At 44.7% G+C, this 20,372-nt stretch overlaps 1 protein-coding gene across 2 annotated transcripts in view; it reads right to left on the bottom strand.

Moving 5' to 3' along the window:
- The window catches only part of mmp11a (matrix metallopeptidase 11a), a 123,180-nt gene that overhangs the window by 33,148 nt on the left and 69,660 nt on the right, over window positions 1–20,372 (bottom strand). For both annotated transcript variants that reach the window (XM_063031252.1, XM_063031253.1), the window contains exons 5-6: window positions 6,681–6,922; window positions 2,094–2,298 (exon numbers count right to left, since the gene is read on the bottom strand). In XM_063031252.1, coding sequence (XP_062887322.1) covers window positions 2,094–2,298; window positions 6,681–6,922 — 447 coding nt within the window. The remainder of the gene's footprint in view (window positions 1–2,093; window positions 2,299–6,680; window positions 6,923–20,372) is intronic.

Genomic DNA, 20,372 nt, shown 5'->3' with positions numbered 1-20,372 from the left:
TATTAACTATGCCACCCGTATTATCATCCAAACCCTGAATAACAGTGAACCCAGCACCAAACCCTGCTACACACCACTGGTCAAAAGCTTCCAGTCTGATAAATAATGTTCCACCACTACACTCTGTCTCCTTCAAGCTAAATTTGTATCCTACTGCATAAACACAAGAGATTCTGCAGATGCTCATCCTATCCCATAGATGCTGCCTGGCCTGCTGAGTCTCTCCAGCATTGTGCACATAATTTGTATCCTAATGACAAGCTCCCCATATGTTTGAACTTCCCAGCGGGGCCTACCACACGGTACCTTGTCAATGCTCAAATCATATAGATAATTGTTATGTTTCATAAAACTAATTGAAAGAAAAACATGGAGCCAAGAATAATGTGCCTTAGTTTTGTTTTTCTTTAGTGAGGTACTTATGTCACTCAGGTACTTTTATATATAACCTGTAATGAATTATGTAAACAAAAATGCTTAATCAAACAATATACTTACAATATTACTGAAATATTAAATACACAACAATAACATTTTCCATACTTCCCTCATCTATCTTCTTGGTCACTTCTTCAAAATACTCAACCAATTTCTTGAGCTACGATTTCCTATACACAAGGCCATACTGATCAGTTGCATGTCTGTCCTATCTGTCAGAAATACCTCCAATAACTGACACACCACTGACATTAAGCTCAATGGTCCATAGCTCCCAGGATTTTCCTTGCACCCTTTCTAAAATAAAGGCACAACATTAGCCACCCTCAAGTCTTCTGCCACCTCACTATTGATGGCACAAATATCTCCACAAGGGGCCCTACAATTTCTTCCCTGGCTTAGAAAAATAGAGGGCTATGAGTAACCCTAGGAAATTTCTAAAGTAAGTACATGTTTGACACAGCATCGTGGGCTGAAGGGCCTGTATTGTGCTGTAGGTTTTCTGTGTATCCATGTTTCTATGTTTCCACAATGTCCTAAGATACACTTGGTCAAGATCCAGAGATTGATTTACGATTATGCATTTTAATATGTCCAGGCAGTGGAAGGCACCTACTTAGAACCTGTTCATTACAAAATTGCAAATGGATGACAATATCCATTGATGAACTAGCTGAGACAACAGCTCACAAATACAGTAAAAGCAAGAGAAGGCCATTAAACCTCTCGTGAGCTGATCTGATATTCAGTTTACAGCTGATCTTTAATCCTGAAGTCCACTTTCCTGCACTGATCCCCAACCATCTATCAATCTATCTTAAACATATTCAGCTACTGAGTGTTTGCAGCCTCTTTAGTGAAAATTCACCACCATTTGGATCATGAACCATCTTCACGGCTTGACATCAAATGGCAAATCCCTTACTTTGGTACCTTGAGGCCTGGGATGAGGCCTGGGATGAGGCCTGGGATGAGGCCTGGGATGTGGCCTGGGATGAGGCCTGGGATGAGGCCTGGGATGAGGCCTGGGATGTGGCCTGGGATGTGGCCTCTGGTAGGCACTGGTTTGTCGAGCAGTGTCGATTGTGACTATTGAGGCCAATCCTGGAACGGTAGGCTCTGCCACAGTTGCTACATGTGTAGGGCGTCGTGGAATTGTTGTCCGCCTGACTGAGGCCTGATTGTAGATGTTATCCCATCAAGATCCTCTGTAACTAGAGAAAAAGCTGCTACTCCTGCCCTCAAATTCTCTGCAGCGAAGGCCATGACACCATCCACCTTTCTGGCTGCAATCCCTACATATTAACCCTCTGTGGTGTGTGTGCAAGGACACTGCTCACGCTGAACAATAACTCCTTTCCAATAAATCCTATTAAAACGAACTTTTATTCTTCCTACTGAAGTGGATTACTTGCATTTTTCCACATGATGTTGTATCCTCCATGTCCTTTCCCGTGTGCTTGTCTGTCAGCAACAGCCCTGTACCATCTCTCTACTGCTACTGAGTACAAGTCAGTGGTGGAATGTGTACAAACATCAACCATTTAAACTTTATAGATGCCTCTAGCCCTAGTTGTCTCATGCATTAGTATGAAGGTTAGGAAAGGACAGGAGGGTCAGCTGCAGACATAAAGAGTAATCTGAGGAAATCGAACCTTGAAAAATCCAGAAGTTGCCACTGGTGTCCTCAAAGCCGGCATCAATGTGGTCTGGGAAGTCCCACCAGTGCTGGGAGGCCAGGGCTGGGTAGCCAGGCTGAAGCTGTCTGTTCCTCAACCTCCAAACATACTTAGATTTAAAAAAGAAGAGCTCCCCGCGGATCATTGAGACTGCATCGAAGTCTGTCTCGCAGGCATCCGGCTGCAATCACAGTGGTGACAAATATACATTCAATGCACATTGCAAGGACCCAGAAATTCCACATGTGCTCTGCCCTTCTTGCCTCCAGCCAGAGCCATTTTACAAAACGAACAGATTCAAAGTAGCTCTCAGTAATGACCAGGGATAAACTAGCCAACCCAACCCTCAATGTCAACACTACCAGTCCAAGCTACCCTCATCACTCTTGGGTCAGCTCAGAGTAGGAACCTCACAACAATGTCAGTTTTTTGATCTTGGACATATGCTTGCTTGTTAGGTTCATCTAGAGCTGGTTTGAATATATCTCTTGCCCCATCATCCTGACCATATTGTTAAGACACCTTACGAAGGCTGCTGTTGACTACACTTCCTAAACTTGCAGCCTCTGGAATTTTGACCTGGCCACAGGTGGGAGATTTCACCACGTTGGCTTCAATGGATCTTGCAATGCTCACCATGTTTGAGGAAAAATGTACAAAAGTTCAACACAGGAGCAGGCCCTCTGGGCTATGATGTCTGTGCTGACCATGGTACAAATCAAAATTAATCCCACCTGCCTGCATGTAGCCCATATCCCTCCATTCCCAGCCCGTTCGTTTGCTGTCTAAACATTGTTAAGAACTTGATTGAATTTTCTGAAGAGGTGACCAAAAGGAATGATGAGCTTTCAGTAGTAGATATTGTCTACTTGGACTTTAGCAAGGCCTTTGACAAAATACCCTATAGCAAGCTAGACCTGATGTGATATCAGCTGGGATCCAGGGCGAGCAAGCCAACTGGACACAAAACCCCATGGTGGGCTGAGTTAGAGGTTGGTAGTGGAGGGTTGCTTTTCAGATGAGAGGCCTGGTGTGTCATAGACTTGGGTTCTCACAAACAAGAGAAAATCTGCAGGTGTTGGAAATCCAAGCAACACATATAAAATGCTGGAGGAACTCAGCAGGCTAGGTAGCGCATATGGAAAAGAGTACAGTTGACATTTCGGCTGAGACCCAAATTAAGATGGGTGGCCACTGGGAGATCCCGCTTTTTCTAACAGACGGAGTATAGGTGCTCGGCGAAGAGGTATCCAAATCTATGTCGGGTCTCACTGATATACAAGAGGCCACACTGGGAGCACTGGACACAGTATATGAACCCAACAGACCGACAGGTGAAGTGTTGCCTCACCTGAAAGGACTGTTTGGGGCCCTGAATGATAGTGAGAGAGGAGGTGTAGGGGCAGGTGTAGTACTTGTTCTGCTTGCAAGGGTAAGTGCCAGGAGGGAGATCAGTGGGGAGGGACGAATGGACAGGGGAGTCATTTAGGGAGCGATCCCTGCGGAAGATGTGCTTGGTCGTGACCAAGCAGGATGGTGATGAAGAAGTGGGATCTCCCAGTGGCAATTATTTTAATTCCACTTCATTCCCATTCCCATTCTGATGTGTCTATCCATGCCTCCTCCACTGTCCTGAGGCCACACTTAGGTTGGAGAAACAACACCTTATATTCTGTCTGGGTAGCCTTCAACCTGATGGCATGAACATCAATTTCTTGAACTTCCATTAATGGTGCCCCCCCACTTTCCTTCACTATTCCCTATCCCCTTTACCCCCTCTCACCTTTCCTCCTTACGCACCCATCACCTCCCTCTGGTGCTCCTCCCCCCTTTTCTTTCTTCCATGGCCTTCTGTCCTCTTCTATCAGATTCCCCTTCTCCAGCTCTGTATCTCTTTCACCAATCAACTTCCCAGCTCTTTACTTCATCCCTCCCCCTTCAGGTTTTACCTGTCACCTTGTGTTTCTCCCTCCCGTTCCCCACCTTTTACATCTACTCCTCAGCTTTTTTCTCTAGTACTGCGCAGAAGGATCTTGGCCCAGAACATTGACTATACTCTTTTCCATAGATGCTGCCTGGCCTGCTGAGTTCCTCCAGCATTTTGTATGTGATGCTTGGGTCCTCTGTTGTTTGTAATATATATTATTGATTAGGGTGAGAATGTACTTGTAGAACAGTGGCCTATGGGAACATGATTTCCCAAAAGTGATTTTGCAGGTAGACAGTGGTGAAGGCAGCTTTCAGGACACGGGGATTCATCAGTCAAGGAACTGAGTAGAGAAGCTGAGATGTTGCGGTACAACCGTACAAGACATTGGTGAGGTCGCATTTGGAATACTTGGTCATCCTGCTATAGGAGAAATGCCATTAAACCGGAAAGAGTGCAGACAAGATTTGCAAGGTTGTTGCCAGGACTCGAGGGGCTGAGTTATGAATAGAGGTTGAGCAAGTTAGGACTTCTTCTTTACAGTGTAGGTGAATGTGGGGTGATCATTCAGAGGTACGTATATAAAATCATGAAGGCCATATAGAGAGTGAATGCAAATCAAGAACTAGAGGGTATAGGTTTAAGGTGAAAGTGGAGAGATTTAATAGGAACCTGAGCAGCAACTTTTTCACCCTGAGGGGGAGCAGTATTCACAATGAGTTGCCAGGGAAGTCGTTGAGGCAGATACATTAACAACATTTAAAAGGTAATTGGTCAGGTATATGAATAGAAAAGGATTAGCGGGATATGGGCAAAGCACAGGCAAATGGGACTGGCTTAGATGGGAATCTTAGTCAACATGGACCAGTTGGGCCAAAGGCCTTGTTTTCATACTCTATGACTCTTTCATCTGACACCAAAATTTGTGGTGTGGTGGACGGTGAAGAAGGGAAATCAGCCAAGGAATTGAAGACAGAATTTAACTTGGATAAGTGTAAAGTGTTGCAATTTTGGAAGTGCAGGGCATACACAACAAATGGTAGAGTACTGGGGAGTGTGTAGAACAAAAAGACATGTATATAGTTCCCCAAAAGGTAGACAAGATGGTGAAGGCGGCCTTTGACGTCCTTTCCATCATTGGTCAAGGTACTAAGTACAGGAGTCGGGACATCATGTTGTCAGGACAAGATGTTGGTGAGACTCCACTGCTGGTATTTTGTGCAGTTCTGGTCACCCAGTTACAGGAAGGATGTCATTAAGCTGGAAAGAATGCAGAAAAGATTCACCAGGACTGGAGGACTTGATTACAAGGAGAGAATGGACTGGCTGGGGCTTTTCTCCTTGGAAGGTAAGATGCTGAGTGACCTTTTTTATTTTTTAATTTTTTAAAATGTTATTTAGAGATACAGCATGGATGCAGCCTTCTGGCCCACCAAACCACACTGCTCAGCAGCCCACCAATTTAACTCTAGGCTAAACATGGACAGTACCTACTAACCAGCACGTCTTTCATGAGAGACATTAATAAAGTGGATAGTCACAGTCTTTTCCCCAGCACAGGGGAGTCTAAAACCAGAGAGCATTGGTTTAAGGTGAGAGGGGAAAGATTTAAAGGGGACCTGAGGGGTAATAGGGTGAGAGGATCTGGAACAAGCTTCTGGGTGAAATGGTAGAGATGGGCACAATTACAATGCTTAAAAGACATTTGGACAGATACATGGCTTGGAAAGTTTCCCAGGGATATGGGCCAAAGTCATGCAACTGGGACTAACTCCAGTAGGCAACTTGTTAGCATGGCCATTGGACTGCAAGGCCTCTCCCATGCTATAAAACTATAACGTCACGTCTGATTAGGTGCCGATTTGATATTGTTTGTCCGAATGCCATCCAGGGACTCGTGTGGATTGTGAGGCTGGGTCCAGAATTAGGTATGCCAAATGTTCCGCAGTGATGAAGAGTTTTACTGTAACGCAATGGTTTCCTAATCAGAGTAACTGATTCCAGCTTCTTTTTTAAACACCAACTTCCTTAATTTAAATTCCCTCACTGTTGAGGGAGAGATTCATCTTGTGCCTTTTGTTTGTTGCTCTGGTAATTTATGCCTCATAGTTATTGCAGAATAAATGAAATTGAGATGCACAGTTATACACAAAGCATGGCGGAACTGTGGAGCAACTGAAAAGAGCTGTGAGTTAATAATAGGCATCCGTTAGTCTCGTGAGACCATGGATTTGTGCCTTGGCAGGTTTCCAGGGGGCAGGCCTGGGCAAGGTTGTATGGAAGACTGGCAGTTGCCCATGCTGCAAGTCTCCCCTCTCCACACCACCGATGTTGTCCAAGGGAAGGGCACTAGGGCTGATACAGCTTGGCACCGGTGTCATCACAGAGCAATGTGTGGTTAAGTGCCTTGCTCAAGGACACACACGTTGCCTCAGCTGAGGCTCGAACTAGCGACCTTCAGATCACTAGACCAACGTCTTAACCTGAGTTAATAGACTACTGATATCAATAGATCTTTCCTGAAAAAGGTACCTGACACAAGGCTGTGAAATGGGGTTAACTGAAAGAGAATGGCAGGACCCTGATGGGACGCTCACAACCCTAACTTCTCTGATGCAAAGTTCGTCCTATCATACCTCTTTTCTTGGAGAGCCATGGCTGGGCAACTCATTCACTTCCGTGTCCTGATTGGAAAAGCTGCCTCCCTTGTGGCGAGACTGGCCATACAAGTACTGTATCCCTTGTCTGTCGTCCTCTGCCAGGCGGAGTGGGTAACGGAAAGTGTAGAAAGGTGCCATCAAAGACTTTGGAACTTGTGAGTGTTGCAGGCCGAGGACGTGGCCAAACTCATGAGCTGCCACATGTAGGAGATCAATACCTGTTCATAGAACCGAGGCAAGAGGGTCAGGACCGGTGTCGATGAGAATATGTACAGTAACATTTACAGCCCTTCACTGCCTGAGGTCCCAGCCCTCCTATTACCAGGAGTTTTGATACCTTTTGTGTCCACAAATCTATTTCCTCCCAGAATCAAACAGAAACTTGTCCTCCACTCCCTTCTACGGCAAAGAATTCCACGGGCTCACCTCATTTGTCCACCTCATTTCTAAATGTCTTTCCTTGGTTCAAGGGCAACACACACAAATGCTGAAGGAACTCAACAGGCAGCATCTATGGACAGTTGACATTTTGGGCTGAGACCCTTCATCAGGACTCATCATCACCTTTATCAGATTCGTGGCTTGAAACTCTGACTGTTCATTCCACTCCATCTATGCTGTCTGACTAGGGAGTTTACCAGCACTTTGTCTCTGTTACTCAAAATTTCCAGCATCTGTAGGATCTCTTGTGTCTCTCTGGTTCATGAGATGGTATTCCACTCCATCCAGTGGGAGGACTCCTGCCTTCAATCTGTTAATCCCCATCACAAATTAGAGTGTTCATCAGCGCATGTGAGTATGATAGCGTTGCCACCCCAGAGACATAACTGAAGTAAGGCCAGGACTGTCAACTCAGTACTCCAGCATATAGCTCCTTGAGCATGATAGAGGAATGCACTGGTGCACCACTGATGAAGCAGTCCATTACTGCAATAATGCAATGGGTATATGAGAATGCTCCACAAACGAGGCCGTGTGGGTAGAACTTCCTCATGAAAGAGGGATGATCACTTCGCTGGGAGAAAACAAGGCAATTAATAATCAACATGAGACAAAGGAGCACATTGACAAATCACAGAAATGGAGTGCCATCAACTTTCCCAGTACCTAGATTGATCACTTTAGTATGAAGAGGTAGAGGGTGGAATGTTTAAAGTGTGTTCAGGAAAGTTTTAGAGCCATGATGTAAATGGTTCAGTGAGACAAGATGCAGCGATGATCTAATAGTAGGGGATGTACTGTAGCTGGACAAGTGGTTGGTGTCAATAGACTTTGAAGATAATGACCACAACTGGATGTTTCTAGGTAGTTCCAGAAAAGGATCAGGGGAAAATCACAGAAGAGCAAAGACAGGCACTTCACATTGTAGTAAACTGATTTTATGTGGAATGCTTTGGAGGAACGGGTGTAATCCGTTACAGAAGGATTTGCCTCTGTGATAGGCTTCTCTTGGGTTCTACAACATAAAACACAGAACAGTACACCAGAGGACAGATCCTTCGGCTGTGCCAAACTAATAATTATCAATTAATCATCAAACTTATCTAATTCTTTTTACCTACACAATGTTCATATCTCACCATTCTCTGCATATACAAGTGTCTATATAAAAGCCTCTTCAATGCCTCTATCATATTTGCCTCCACCACCAACCCTGGAACCCACAGGCACCCACTACACACTGTGTAGAATTTCTTTCAAATTTATCCTTTCTCACCTCAAATGCATCCCCTCTAGTATTATACATTTCAACTCTGGGAGAAGATACTGACTGCCCACTCCATCTATGCCTCTCAATCTTATAAATCTCGATCAACTCTCTGCACTGGAGAAAACAATCGGAGTTTGTCCACCCTCTCAGAGCACATGCTCTCTCCATGTCCTTCCTCTCCCATGGCAAACAGAATTAAATGCAATACTCCAGATAGTCATAGTCATAGAAAACTACAGCACAGAAACAGGCCCTTTGGCCCACCCAGCCCATCCTGAACCATATAAACTGCCTAGTTCCATCGACTAGCACCCAAACCATAGCCATCCTTACCCCTCCTACCATGTACCTATCCAAACTTTTTTTAAAATGTTGAAATTGAAAACACATCCACCACTCACACTGGCAGCTCATTTCACACTCTTACCACCCTCTGAGTGAAGAAGTTTCCCCTCATGTTCCCCTTAAACGTTTCACCTTTCACCCTTAACCTATGACCTCTACTTGTAGTATCACCTGACCTCAGTAGAAAAACCCTGCTAGCATTTACCTTATCTATAGCCCTCAGAATTTTGTATACCTCTGTCAAATCCTCCCTCAATCTTCTACATTCTAGGGAACAAAGTTCTAATCTATTCAATCTTTCCTTATAACTCAGGTCCTCAACACCCTGCAACATTCTGGTAAATTTTCTCTGTACTCTTTCAATCTTATTTACATCTTTCCTCAGGTAGGTAACCAAAACTGCACACAATACTCACCAACATTTTATACAACTTCAACTTAACATCCCAACTCCTGTACTCAGTACTTTAATGTATGAAGGCCAAGGTATCAAAAAAGCTTTCTTTATGACCCTATCCACCTGTGACACCACTTTCAATGAATTATGGATCTCTATTCCCAGATTCCTTTGTTCTACCGCACTCCTCTGTGCACTTCCGCCCGCTGTGTTGGTCCTCCCAAAGTGCAACATCTCACACTTCTCAGCACTAAATTCCATCTGCCATTTCTCAGCTCGTTTTTCCAGCTGGTCCAGGTCCCACCACAAGCTTTGATAGTCTTCCTCGCTGCCCAATACACCCCAAGTCTTGGTGTCAACTGCAATATGTGCCCTGACTAGAGTTTTATGCAGCTGTAACATAAATTCCCAACCTTTGAACTCAGTGCCTCAAATAATAAAGGCAAGTATGCCATAATACCTTCAACCTGTGCAGCCACTTTCAGGGGGAGATAGCCTTGGACCCCAAGAACCTTCTGCACATCAACACTGTTAAGGGTCCTGCAATTATCTGTTTACTTATCCTCTAACTTTGATTTCTCAAAAGTTCAGCAGGTCATACTTGGCTGGGTTATTTCTCGCATTTCTCCATCCATATCAGCAACTGGTCTGTATCCCAATGTTTTCTTTGGCATATATATATCTCACAAATAGAAGAGTTCACAGTACAGGTTTCCCCCGCCATCCAAAGGTAGAGCGTTCCTATGAAACGGTTCGTAAGCCGGAAAGTCGTAAAGCGAAGAAGCAATTACCAATTACTTATATAGGAAAATTTTGTGAGCGTTCGCAGACCCAAAAATAACCTACCAAATCATGCCAAATAACACATAAAACCTAAAATAACAGTAACATATAGTAAAAGCAGGAATGATATGATAAATACACAGCCTATATAAAGTAGAAATACTTTTCCACAATCATTGCCGCACTGTTCTCTGTAGTGAAAATCTCACGCAAGCGCTCTCGGCAAAAACACGGCGCAAGCGCTCTCCAGTAACCTTTAAGCTATGAAGCTACCAAATCATACCAAATAACACATAAAAATACACAGCCTATAAAAAGTAGAAATAATGTATGTCGAGTGTAGTATCACTTACCGGAATTGGGAAGACATTGAGCACACTGATGATGGTGTGTTAGGCTGAGTCGTCGCAGGTTGGGGTGGTGCACCCTCCAGGCAACAACCCGATACCGATCCGCGAAGCATGCAGCAGTGCAGCGGTAGCCAGGAGGCACACAGCACATCTTTAAGAAAAAAGCCGAAATAAACATGCTAATTAATTAGGTGCCGCCTGGCACATAATTGTCGGCCCAGATCAGAGGGGATTGCCGATTGCATCGCCTCTGAGCTGGGCCGACAATTACGTACCGGGCGTCACCTAATAAATTACCATGTTTATTTCGGCTTTTTTCTTAAAGATGTGCTGGATGCGTCCCGGCTACCGCTGCATTCTCCGCAAATCGGTATCTGTCCGTGGCCTGGGAGTTGGGGTGGTGGGACACTGGGGTGTCATCTCATCGTCGTCTGTTTCCATTTCGGCAGGCAGGTCATCTTCTTCTACGTCTGCCTGCCTCGATGTCGAAGGTCGAGGTTCGTCGTCTGCTGTGGCTGATGTGGAAGGCTTGAAAAACGACAGTACAGTATGCTAGACTGCTTAGCCTCGCGCATTTTTCTATCATACAGTTCTTTGTAAGCACTCAAACCACCTTGCAAATATGCCCTAAACTTACATGCCCTTTCAAAATTAAAGTCTTACTTTATCATTACTCATTCGGTTTCAACTGTTATCCATCCCTCTTCCAATTGCATCAGCTCTTCATCTATCAGTTCTTGGTCACGGGATAGCAAAACCTCTTCAGCATCATCTTCGTCAACTTCCACAAGCCAAACTCACTTTGTCCTTACTTCGTTCACCACGATCGAAACGCCTAATTATGTCTAGTTTTATGCGAAATGTAACACCCTTACGAGCTCTTTTAGGCTTTTCCGATACCTTAGAACTCATCTCGCTAACGGCTGCTCACAGGCACATGTTTAAGCAATGCCGGCTAGAATGCAGTTCCAAATCCGGGGGAGAGCGGCTGCTCGGAACGCGCGCTGCCTTTTATCACGCGCTAATTTTTTTTTTGTGCGCTGCTTTTCCCCGCGTGCTGCCTTTTTTCGTAACAGTGAAAACACCTTCTGTTAGCAAAAACAGGGAACTAATGTAGGTCTTTTGTAACAGCGAGGTTTCGTAAAGCGAACGTTCGAAAAGCGGGGGACACCTGTATATATTCCCGCAAAACACCACTAGTTACAGACCTCCAGCCAGAGTAAATCCATCCCATTGTCCACTGACTTCTAGTTCGCATTTATTATCCGTCACCTATATTTTGTGTATACTGCCAAATGAAACAACATTCCTCCAGACCAAAGTGCACAACAACTCTCACACAAGAAGCAGTCTTACCACAAACAAGTTACCAAATAATAAGGTGCATTTACAACACAAGTTAAAAAGTAAACAGCATACCACTACTGGTGTTTCATATGTGATGAGATCTGGGTGGTAGCAGGAAGTTCATTAGCTCATGGACTAGGGGAAGAAGATGTTTTCCATCCTAACTGTCTTCATCCAGAGGTGCAGTGCTAGCCGGAGCATGTCTGACACCTCTAAGAAAAAAGCCAAAATAAACAAGCTAATTAATTAGGTGCCGCCCAGGTGATTTGAGTATCTCAGAAACTGCTGATCTCCTGGATTTTTGCGCACAACAGACTCTGGAGTTTACAAAGAATGGTGCCAAAAAAAAAAAAAATCCAGCGAGTGGACTTAACAAGATGTTTTTGCTCACAGAACAGCTAATTTCAGCTTTTTTCTTAAAGAGGTGCTGTACGTGCTCCAGCTAGCACTGCACCTCTGTCTTCATCCTAATACTGTGGTACCTTCTGCCTGATGGAAGAGGGACATAGAGTTTGTTAGATACATGGGAAGGATCATTGACAATGCTAAGTGCCCTGCATATGCAGCCACTCCTGATAAATATTTCGGATGGCTGGAAGAGAAAACCTATCAGCAGCCCTTGCAATCTATTGTGGGTCTAGCAGTCAGATGCTATGCAATTCCCGTATAAGATGGTGATGCAGCTGGTCAGGTTACTCGCAATGGTACTCCTGTAAAAATTGATTAGAATTAGGGTTATGGGGGTGTGAACCTCACTCATCTCATTCTCCTCAGCAAGTGGAGACACTGCTGTACTTTCTTGACGAAAGAGGTGGTGTTGTGGGACTATGATGAGATTGTATGCTATGTGCACTCCCAGAAACTTGGTGCTCCTATCCCTCTCCACGAAGCCTTGGGAGGTACCAGTGCTCAGCTTGAAGCTAGAGATGTTCCTGCCAATATGGACTGACACTGGTCTTTCTGTCAAAAAGTCCAAGATATACTGTAGTTACGGAGAGAGGTGTTGAGACCCAACAAGGACAGTTTATCCACCAGCTTCTATTGGGCAATGCAATTCTGAATCCAAATGGCTAAGTCACTGCGGATCCCATGCATCTCAGTCTTTAAGATGAGCCCACCATATGGGACCTTATCAAATGCCTTACTAAAATCAATGTAGACAATATTTACTACTCTACATTTATCAATCACTTTCATCACCTCCTCAAAACAAAAATCAATCAAGTTAGTAAGACATGATTTGCCCTGTACAAATCCATGCGGTGTGTTCCTAATTAGGTTATGGCTCCTAAATGCTCACTAATCCTGTTCCTAAGTACCATCTCCAATAACTTCCCAGACATTGATGTGAGAGTTACTGATCTATAGTCATTCCTAAACAATGCAACAAAATTAGCTACTCCCCCAGGGACTTTTGGCTCTGACTAGAAAGGACATAAAGATATTGAAAGCTTCAGCAACCCAATTTCTCAACTTTCTCAATAACTTGTAGTATGTCCCATCAGGTCCTGGGATATCCACTTCAATGTTCTTCTAAAGATCCAGCACTACTTCCATCTTTATCTTGAACTGCCCCATCATATTAGTATACTCTGCACTGATCTGACTGTACTCTACACCCTTCACCTTGGTGAATACCAACATGAAGTACTCACTCCAGAACTTGCCTACATTTGACTCCAAGCCTGTTCCCTCCTTTATCCTTGAGTGGTCCTACCATCTTGCACTTAATGAAGTTGTGGAATGCCTTGGGATTCTCTTTAATCCTACTTGTTAAAGACTTTTTCATAGCCAATCCTGGCCCTCTTAATTCCCCTTTTGAACAATTTTCTGGCTTCTTTAAAGTACTCAATGGATCTGTTTGAGATTAGCTTTCTAAATTTCACATACATTTCCCTTTTCCTCTTGACGGAATTCACAGCCTTTCTCATCATCCAAGTTTCCATTACCTTGCCATCCTTGTCCTTCCTTCATATTGTACTCTGTGCAGATGGTCTTTAAACACCTTCCATATGTCAGATGTGGACTTACCAAATACAGCTGTTCTCAAATAACTCTCCCTGCTTGCTGCCTAATACCCTCACAATTTGCTCTGCTCCAAGGTTCATACTTATTCTTAATCATAGCTGTCTTAAAATTTAAGGAGTTGTGATCATTGTTTCCTAAGTGTTCTCCCATTGAAAGGCCAGTCACCTGGCCAGTCTCATTTCCCAATACAAGGTCCAATATGGCTGATCCTCTGGTTGGACTATCTACAAACCGATTCAGGAACCTTCCTGGATGTGCCTAACAAATTCTCCCTTTCTAACCTTCTTGCACTAAGGTGGCCCATTAGGGAAGGCCCAAGACAATAACCCTGTTGTTTTCACACCTTTCCCTAAGCTGCTGCCATACCTATTCCTCAAAGTCCTGATGGCAATTGGAGGGTCTGTAGTGTAATCCAATCAGAGTGATGGCACCTTTCTTATTTTTGAGTTCTACCCTATATAGACTCAGTGGATAAGCTCTCCATTATGTCCCCTCTGAGTGTGGCTAATGCAATTCCCTCCCACCTCTTCTACCCTCCCGTCTTTTCTAAACATTGAAACCCTGGAATACTAAGCATCCAGTCTGTCCCTCTCTCAACCAAGGCCACAATATCATAATCCTATGAACTGATCCATGATTTCAGTTCATCTCCCTTACCCATAATACTTCTAGTGTTAGAACCCATCCATCTCCTCAAGTCTATTACTGTGCACCTGCCTGTTCTCCCTTACATACTTAATGGTCACAACATCCATGTTTTCCTCAATCCCTCCACTTTCTGAGCTGGGACTCTGGTTCCCAGCAAATCCCCTGGCCAGGATATCAGTTCTCCTCCAGTTGAGTGCAATCCATTCCACTTGTACAGGTTATTCCCGCTCCAGAACAGAATCCAATGATCCAAGAATCTGAAACGATACTCCCTGCACCAGTCCCAGCCACACATTCATCTATTCTATCTTTCTGTTTTTGCCCTCACTAGATTATGTCTTTGAGAGTAATCCAAACATTACTACCTCTGATTTCTTGCTTTCCACCTCTTTCCTAACTCCCTATACTCACTGCACAAAATCTCATCCGCTTTCTACCTACGTCATTGGTACCAATGTGATCTATGACCTCTGGCTATTCACCCCCCCCCCCTTGAGAATGTTCCATAGCCACTCTGAGACGTCCTCAACCCTGGGCACCCAGGAGGCAACAGACCATCTTGGCGACTCTTGCTGCCACAGACTCTCCTGTCTGCTTCCCTAACTATCGATCCTCCTATCGCTATTGGTCTGCCTAGCTTTATCCTTCCCTGAGCCTCGGAGCCAGCCACAGTGCTGCTGACCTGGTTGCTGCTGCTGATAAGAGAAGTCAGGGAAAGCATATACACAATAGAGAAGGCGTATAACATGGTGGATTAGTGGTAAGTCTTTAAAAAACCAACAGAGGACAATTATGAAAGCTATAAAGGAGAAGATGAAACATAAGGGTAAACTGTCCCCAACTTCTTTTGTCAGCCATGATTGCAACTTGTTCAAGATGGAATTCTGCTGTGGCTCCTGAATTCATGCCAGAAACCCGTTTTTGCTTAGTCTTATGGAATCCACTGTTGAGTTTAAAGCTGGTCTACAGTCCTGGTTATGCAATTCACAAGTTCTCTGGTCCCAGCATAGTCCATATGGAGCCCACCACATCAGTACAGTTCCCTCCTTCTCCAATGCTGGTGCCACTGTCCCAAGTATTCAAGCCCAGTTCTCCCCACAAATCTTATAGTCATACATCTACCTCTTTAATCTTACTGTTGTACCAATTCACCACTAGCCTCAAAAGCAGATGATTATTTTTCTGATTATGCATTTTTAATTTACTCCCTAACTGCTCATATTCACACAGCAGAAGCCCTTTCCTCATTCTACCTGCATCATTGGTACCCATGCGGACCATGACAACTGGGTATTTCCCTCCCACTCCAAAATCCTCTGCAGGTCAGAAGAGGACCCAGTCATCCAGGAGGGGAGGAGAAGATGGTGGCGCGATGCAGCGCACGCAGCCGCTCCAAAATGATATCGTATTTGTTAAGTAGGGGCCGTGCACAATCCTGATTTGATGGAGACAGACGTGAGAAGCACAGAGGAATATCTGGAGAAACTTCTGAAATGCCCGCTTCACTGCCGCTGCTACTGTGCGATTGAGAATCTCCGGAGTGGAAGGCCCCAAATCCTCGGCTTTGCCTATTGCCAGGGCTGGGGTCAAAGTGCTCGGCAGAGATGGTGCTCGGTGTCAGAGGGCTGGTCAGAGATTCGAAGTTTTCAGACAGACTCAAGAGTCAGCTGTGGTCAGGTGCTTCCAGGATGCTGCATCGGCAAGTTCGCGGCGCTGGAGGTTCATGGCAGGGAGAGTTTTTTTTCTTCCTTCTACCATCTGCGTGAGATGATGGGACTTTCGAGAGACTTTGAGACTTTTTTTTTTACCGTGCCCATGGCCTGTTCTTTATCAAATTACGGTATTGCTTTGCACTGTTGTAACTATATAATTATGTGGTTTTTGTCAGTTTTTCAGTCTTGGTTTGTCTTGTGTTTCTGTGATATCATTCTGAGGAACATTGTATCATTTCTTAATGCATGTATTACTAAATGACAATAAAAGAGGACTGCGTGTCCTCATAATCTAATCTAATCAATCAGACAACACATCCTTCAAGACTCTTGGTCCTGGCTACAGAGAATTGTGTCTATACCCCTGACTATACTACCCCTAAGTACAATTACAAATTTCTCTTCTCTCTCCTCTTGAATACCTCACTGAACCACGGTGATCAGGTTCAGTTGCCGTCTTCTTACAGCCTCCATTCTCATCCGCATAGGGAGCAACAATTTTAGAACCGATTAGACAAGTTTGATGGCTAAGGCAGTTTCAAACACCACCTGAAGGATCTCCCTAACTGCCTCACTCACAGTCACATCCTCCTGTCCCCGACCACTCTGCAAACTCGATGGAGTTAATCTAGATAACTCTTCCCCCTCCCTGATGCATTATTGTCTTTGAGGCTCAGACTGTAGATCATCAATTTGAATTCCTCGAGCGGCCAACACTTGCTGCAGGTGTGGTCACCAGGAACCACAATGGGGTCCACCAGCTCCCACATCGTGCAGTTACATCACATCACCTGCTCTGCATTTCTACTTCATTCTATTTGTTAAAATCCGTTTCTTTTAGGATATATCTAAATACTTATTATGATCCAATTATCTGCTAACAGACACACAGTGCTAAAAGAGAGATGAAAGGTCCCCACCCTCTATTGACTGGACCCCCAGCTTAGTTCCTCTCACCAAAGCCTCTCCACTCACATAATCAAAAATGCTGGAGGAACTCAGCAGATTGGGCAACGTCAATTAAAATAAATGGTCAACATTTCAGGGAAAGACCCTTCACCATCAAGCCCTTTTGTAGGAGGTACAGAAATATTTTTCAGAGGTATTTAAAACATACTTAGCCATGCGAGGTGTCAGAAGATTGGAGGATAGTTAATTTTGTTCCATTACTTAAGAAAGGCTCTAAGAATAAGCCAAGAAATTAAAGGCTGGTGAGCCTGACGACAATAGTGGATGAATTATTGGAAGGTATTCTAAGGAACTGGATATTGAAGTATTTGGAGAGGCAGGGAATGATTAGGGATAGTTGACATGGCTTTGACACACTCTTATAGACTTTTGTGAGTAAGGTTGATGAAGGAAAGACAGCGGATATTGTCTGAGAGTGACCACATCTTCGCTCCATCCACAACAAGCAGGATTTCTCGGTGGCCAGCCACTTTACTTCCAGTCACCATTTCCATTCCGACATGTTGGTCCATGGCCTACCCTACGTTCATGATGAGGCCATACTCAGTTTAGATGAGCAACACCCCATATTCTACGCAAACACGAGGAAATCTGGAAATTCAAGCAACACACATAAAAGTTGCTGGTGAATGCAGCAGGCCAGGCAGCATCCCTAGGAAGAGGGACAGTCAGTGTTTTGGGCCGAGACCCTTCGTCAGGACTGACTGAAAGAAGAGCTAGTAAGAGATTTGAAAGTGGGAGGGGGAGGGGGAGATCCAAAATGATAGGAGAAGACAGGAGGGGGAGGGATGGAGCCAAGAGCTGGACAGTTGATTGGCAAAAGGGATATGAGAGGATCATGGGACAGGAGACCCGGGGAGAAAGAAAAGGGGGAGGGGGAGAAAAAACCCAGAGGAGGGGCAAGGGGTATAGTCAGAGGGACAAAGGGAGAAAAAGGAGAGAGAGAAAAAGACTGTGTGTACAGGTGACCCCGCTTTTCGAACATTTGCTTTACGAAACCTCACTGTTACGAAAGACCTACATTATTACCCTGTTTTCGCTTTCAGAAGGTGTTTTCACTGTTACGAAGAAAGGCAGCATGCGATAACAGGCAGTGCGCACCCCGAGCAGCTGCTCTGCCCCGGATTCGGAACGGCATTGCTTTAACACGTTGCGTTGAGCAGCCGTTAGCAAGATATGTTCTAAGGTGTCGGAAAAGCCTGAAAGAGTAAGGGTGTTACACTTAGAGTAAAATTAGACATAATTAAGCGTTTCGATCGTGGTGAACGAAGTAAGGACAAAGTGAGTTTGGCTTGTGGAAGTTGACGAAGATGATGTTGAAGAGGTATTGGGATCCCATGACCAAGAACTGATAGATGAAGAGCTGATGCAATTGGAAGAGGAAAGGATAACAATCGAAACTGAATGCAAACGAATGCAGAAAGTGAAGCAACTGCGTGAGATTTTCGTTGCAATGATAAAGTACGACTTTAATTTTGAAAGGGTACGTAGGTTTAGGGGATATTTGCAGGATGGTTTGAGTGCTTACAAACAACTGTATGATAGAAAAATGCGCGAGGCTCAGCAGTCAAGCAAGCCTTCCACATCAGCCACAGCAGACGACGAAACTTGACCTTCGACATCGAGGCGGGCAGTCATCGGAGAAGATGAGCTGCCTGCCCTGATTGACGATGAGATGACACCCCTGTGTCCCACCATCCCAACACCCGGGCCCCGGTCAGATACTGTACCGATTCGTGAAGAACGCAGCGGTAGCCGGGAGGCACACAGCACATCTTTAAGAAAAAAGCCGAAATAAACATGCTAATTAATTAGGTGCCGCTGACACGTAATTTTCGGCCCAGAACAGAGGCGATGCAATCGGCAATGATCTGGGCTGACAATTACGTGCTAGGCAGCACCTAATTAATTAGCATGTTTATTTCGGCTTTTTTCTTAAAGATGTGCTGGTTGCCTCCCGGCTACCACTGCGTTCTTCACAGCAATGTGTCGGGTTCCGCGGCTCGGAGGGTGGGGGCCACTGCATCACCCAGCCTGCGACGACTCAGTCTAACACACCACCATCAGTGTGCTCAGTGCTGTTTCCCCAATTCCGGTAAGTGATACTACACTGTACACACATTATTTCTACTCGATATAGGCTGTGTATTTTTGTGTTATTTGGTAGATTTGGCAGCTTCATAGTTTAAAGGTTACTGGAGAGAGTGTTTTTGCCAACAGCGCTTGCGTGAGATTTTCTGCCGAGAGCGCTTGTGTGAGATTTTCGCTATGGAGATCGGTGCAGGTAATCGTTGTAGAGAAGTATTTCTACTTTATATAGGCTGTGTATTTATCATATCATTCCTGCTTTTATTATATGTTACTGTTATTTTAGGTTTTGTGTGTTATTTGGCATGATTTAGTAGGTTATTTTTGGGTCTGCAAACGCTCACAAAATTTTTCCATATAAATAAATGGTAATTGCTTCTTCACTTTACGACATTTCGACTTACGAACCGTTTCATAGGAACGCTGTACCTTCGGATGGTGGGGAAGACCTGTATATAAATAAATAAGGGATGGGGTATGAGGGGGAGGTGGGGCATTAGCGGAAGTTTGAGAAGTCAATGTTCATGCCATCAGGTTGGAGGCTACCCAGATGGAATATAAGCTATTGTTCCTCCAACCTGAGTGTGGATTCATCTTTACAGTAGAGGAGGCCATGGATAAACATGTCAGAATGGGAATGGGACATGGAATTAAAATGTGTGGCCACTGGGAGATCCTGCTTTCTCTGGCAGACGGAGTGTAGGTGTTCAGCGAAACGATCTCCCAGTCTGCGTTGGGTCTCGCCAATATATAGAAGGCCACATCGGGAGGACCGGACACAGTATATCACCCCAGCCGACTCACAGGTGAAGTGATGACTCACAGGTGAAGTGATGCCTCACCTGGAAGGACTGTCTGGGGCCCTGAATGGTGGTAAGGGAGGAAGTGTAAGAGCATGTGTAGCACTTGCTCCGCTTACAAGGATAAGTGCCAGGAGGGAGATCGGTGGGGACCCTTTTGCCAATCAACTGTCCAGCTCTTGGCTCCATACCTCCCCCTCCTGTCTTCTCCTATCATTTTGGATCTCCCCCTTCCACTTTCAAATCTCTTACTAGCTCTTCTTTCAGTTAGTCCTGATGAAGGGTCTTGGCCTGAAACGTCGACTGTACCTCTTCCTAGTGATACAGCCTGGCCTGCTGCATTCACCAGCAACTTTGATGTGTGTTACCCCATATTCTATCTGGGTAGGCTCCTGGCTGATGTCATGAAATTCAATTCCTCTAACTTCCAGTAATTTCTCACCCAACTCCAACTCCTTCTCCTATTTTCCATTTCCATACCCCATTCTGG

The sequence above is a fragment of the Mobula hypostoma genome, chromosome 23 (assembly GCF_963921235.1).
Source record: "Mobula hypostoma chromosome 23, sMobHyp1.1, whole genome shotgun sequence".
Taxonomy (NCBI): Eukaryota; Metazoa; Chordata; class Chondrichthyes; order Myliobatiformes; family Myliobatidae; genus Mobula; species Mobula hypostoma.
Note: the sequence above shows the minus strand (reverse complement) of the source record. Positions and strands in the feature narration are given on the sequence as shown.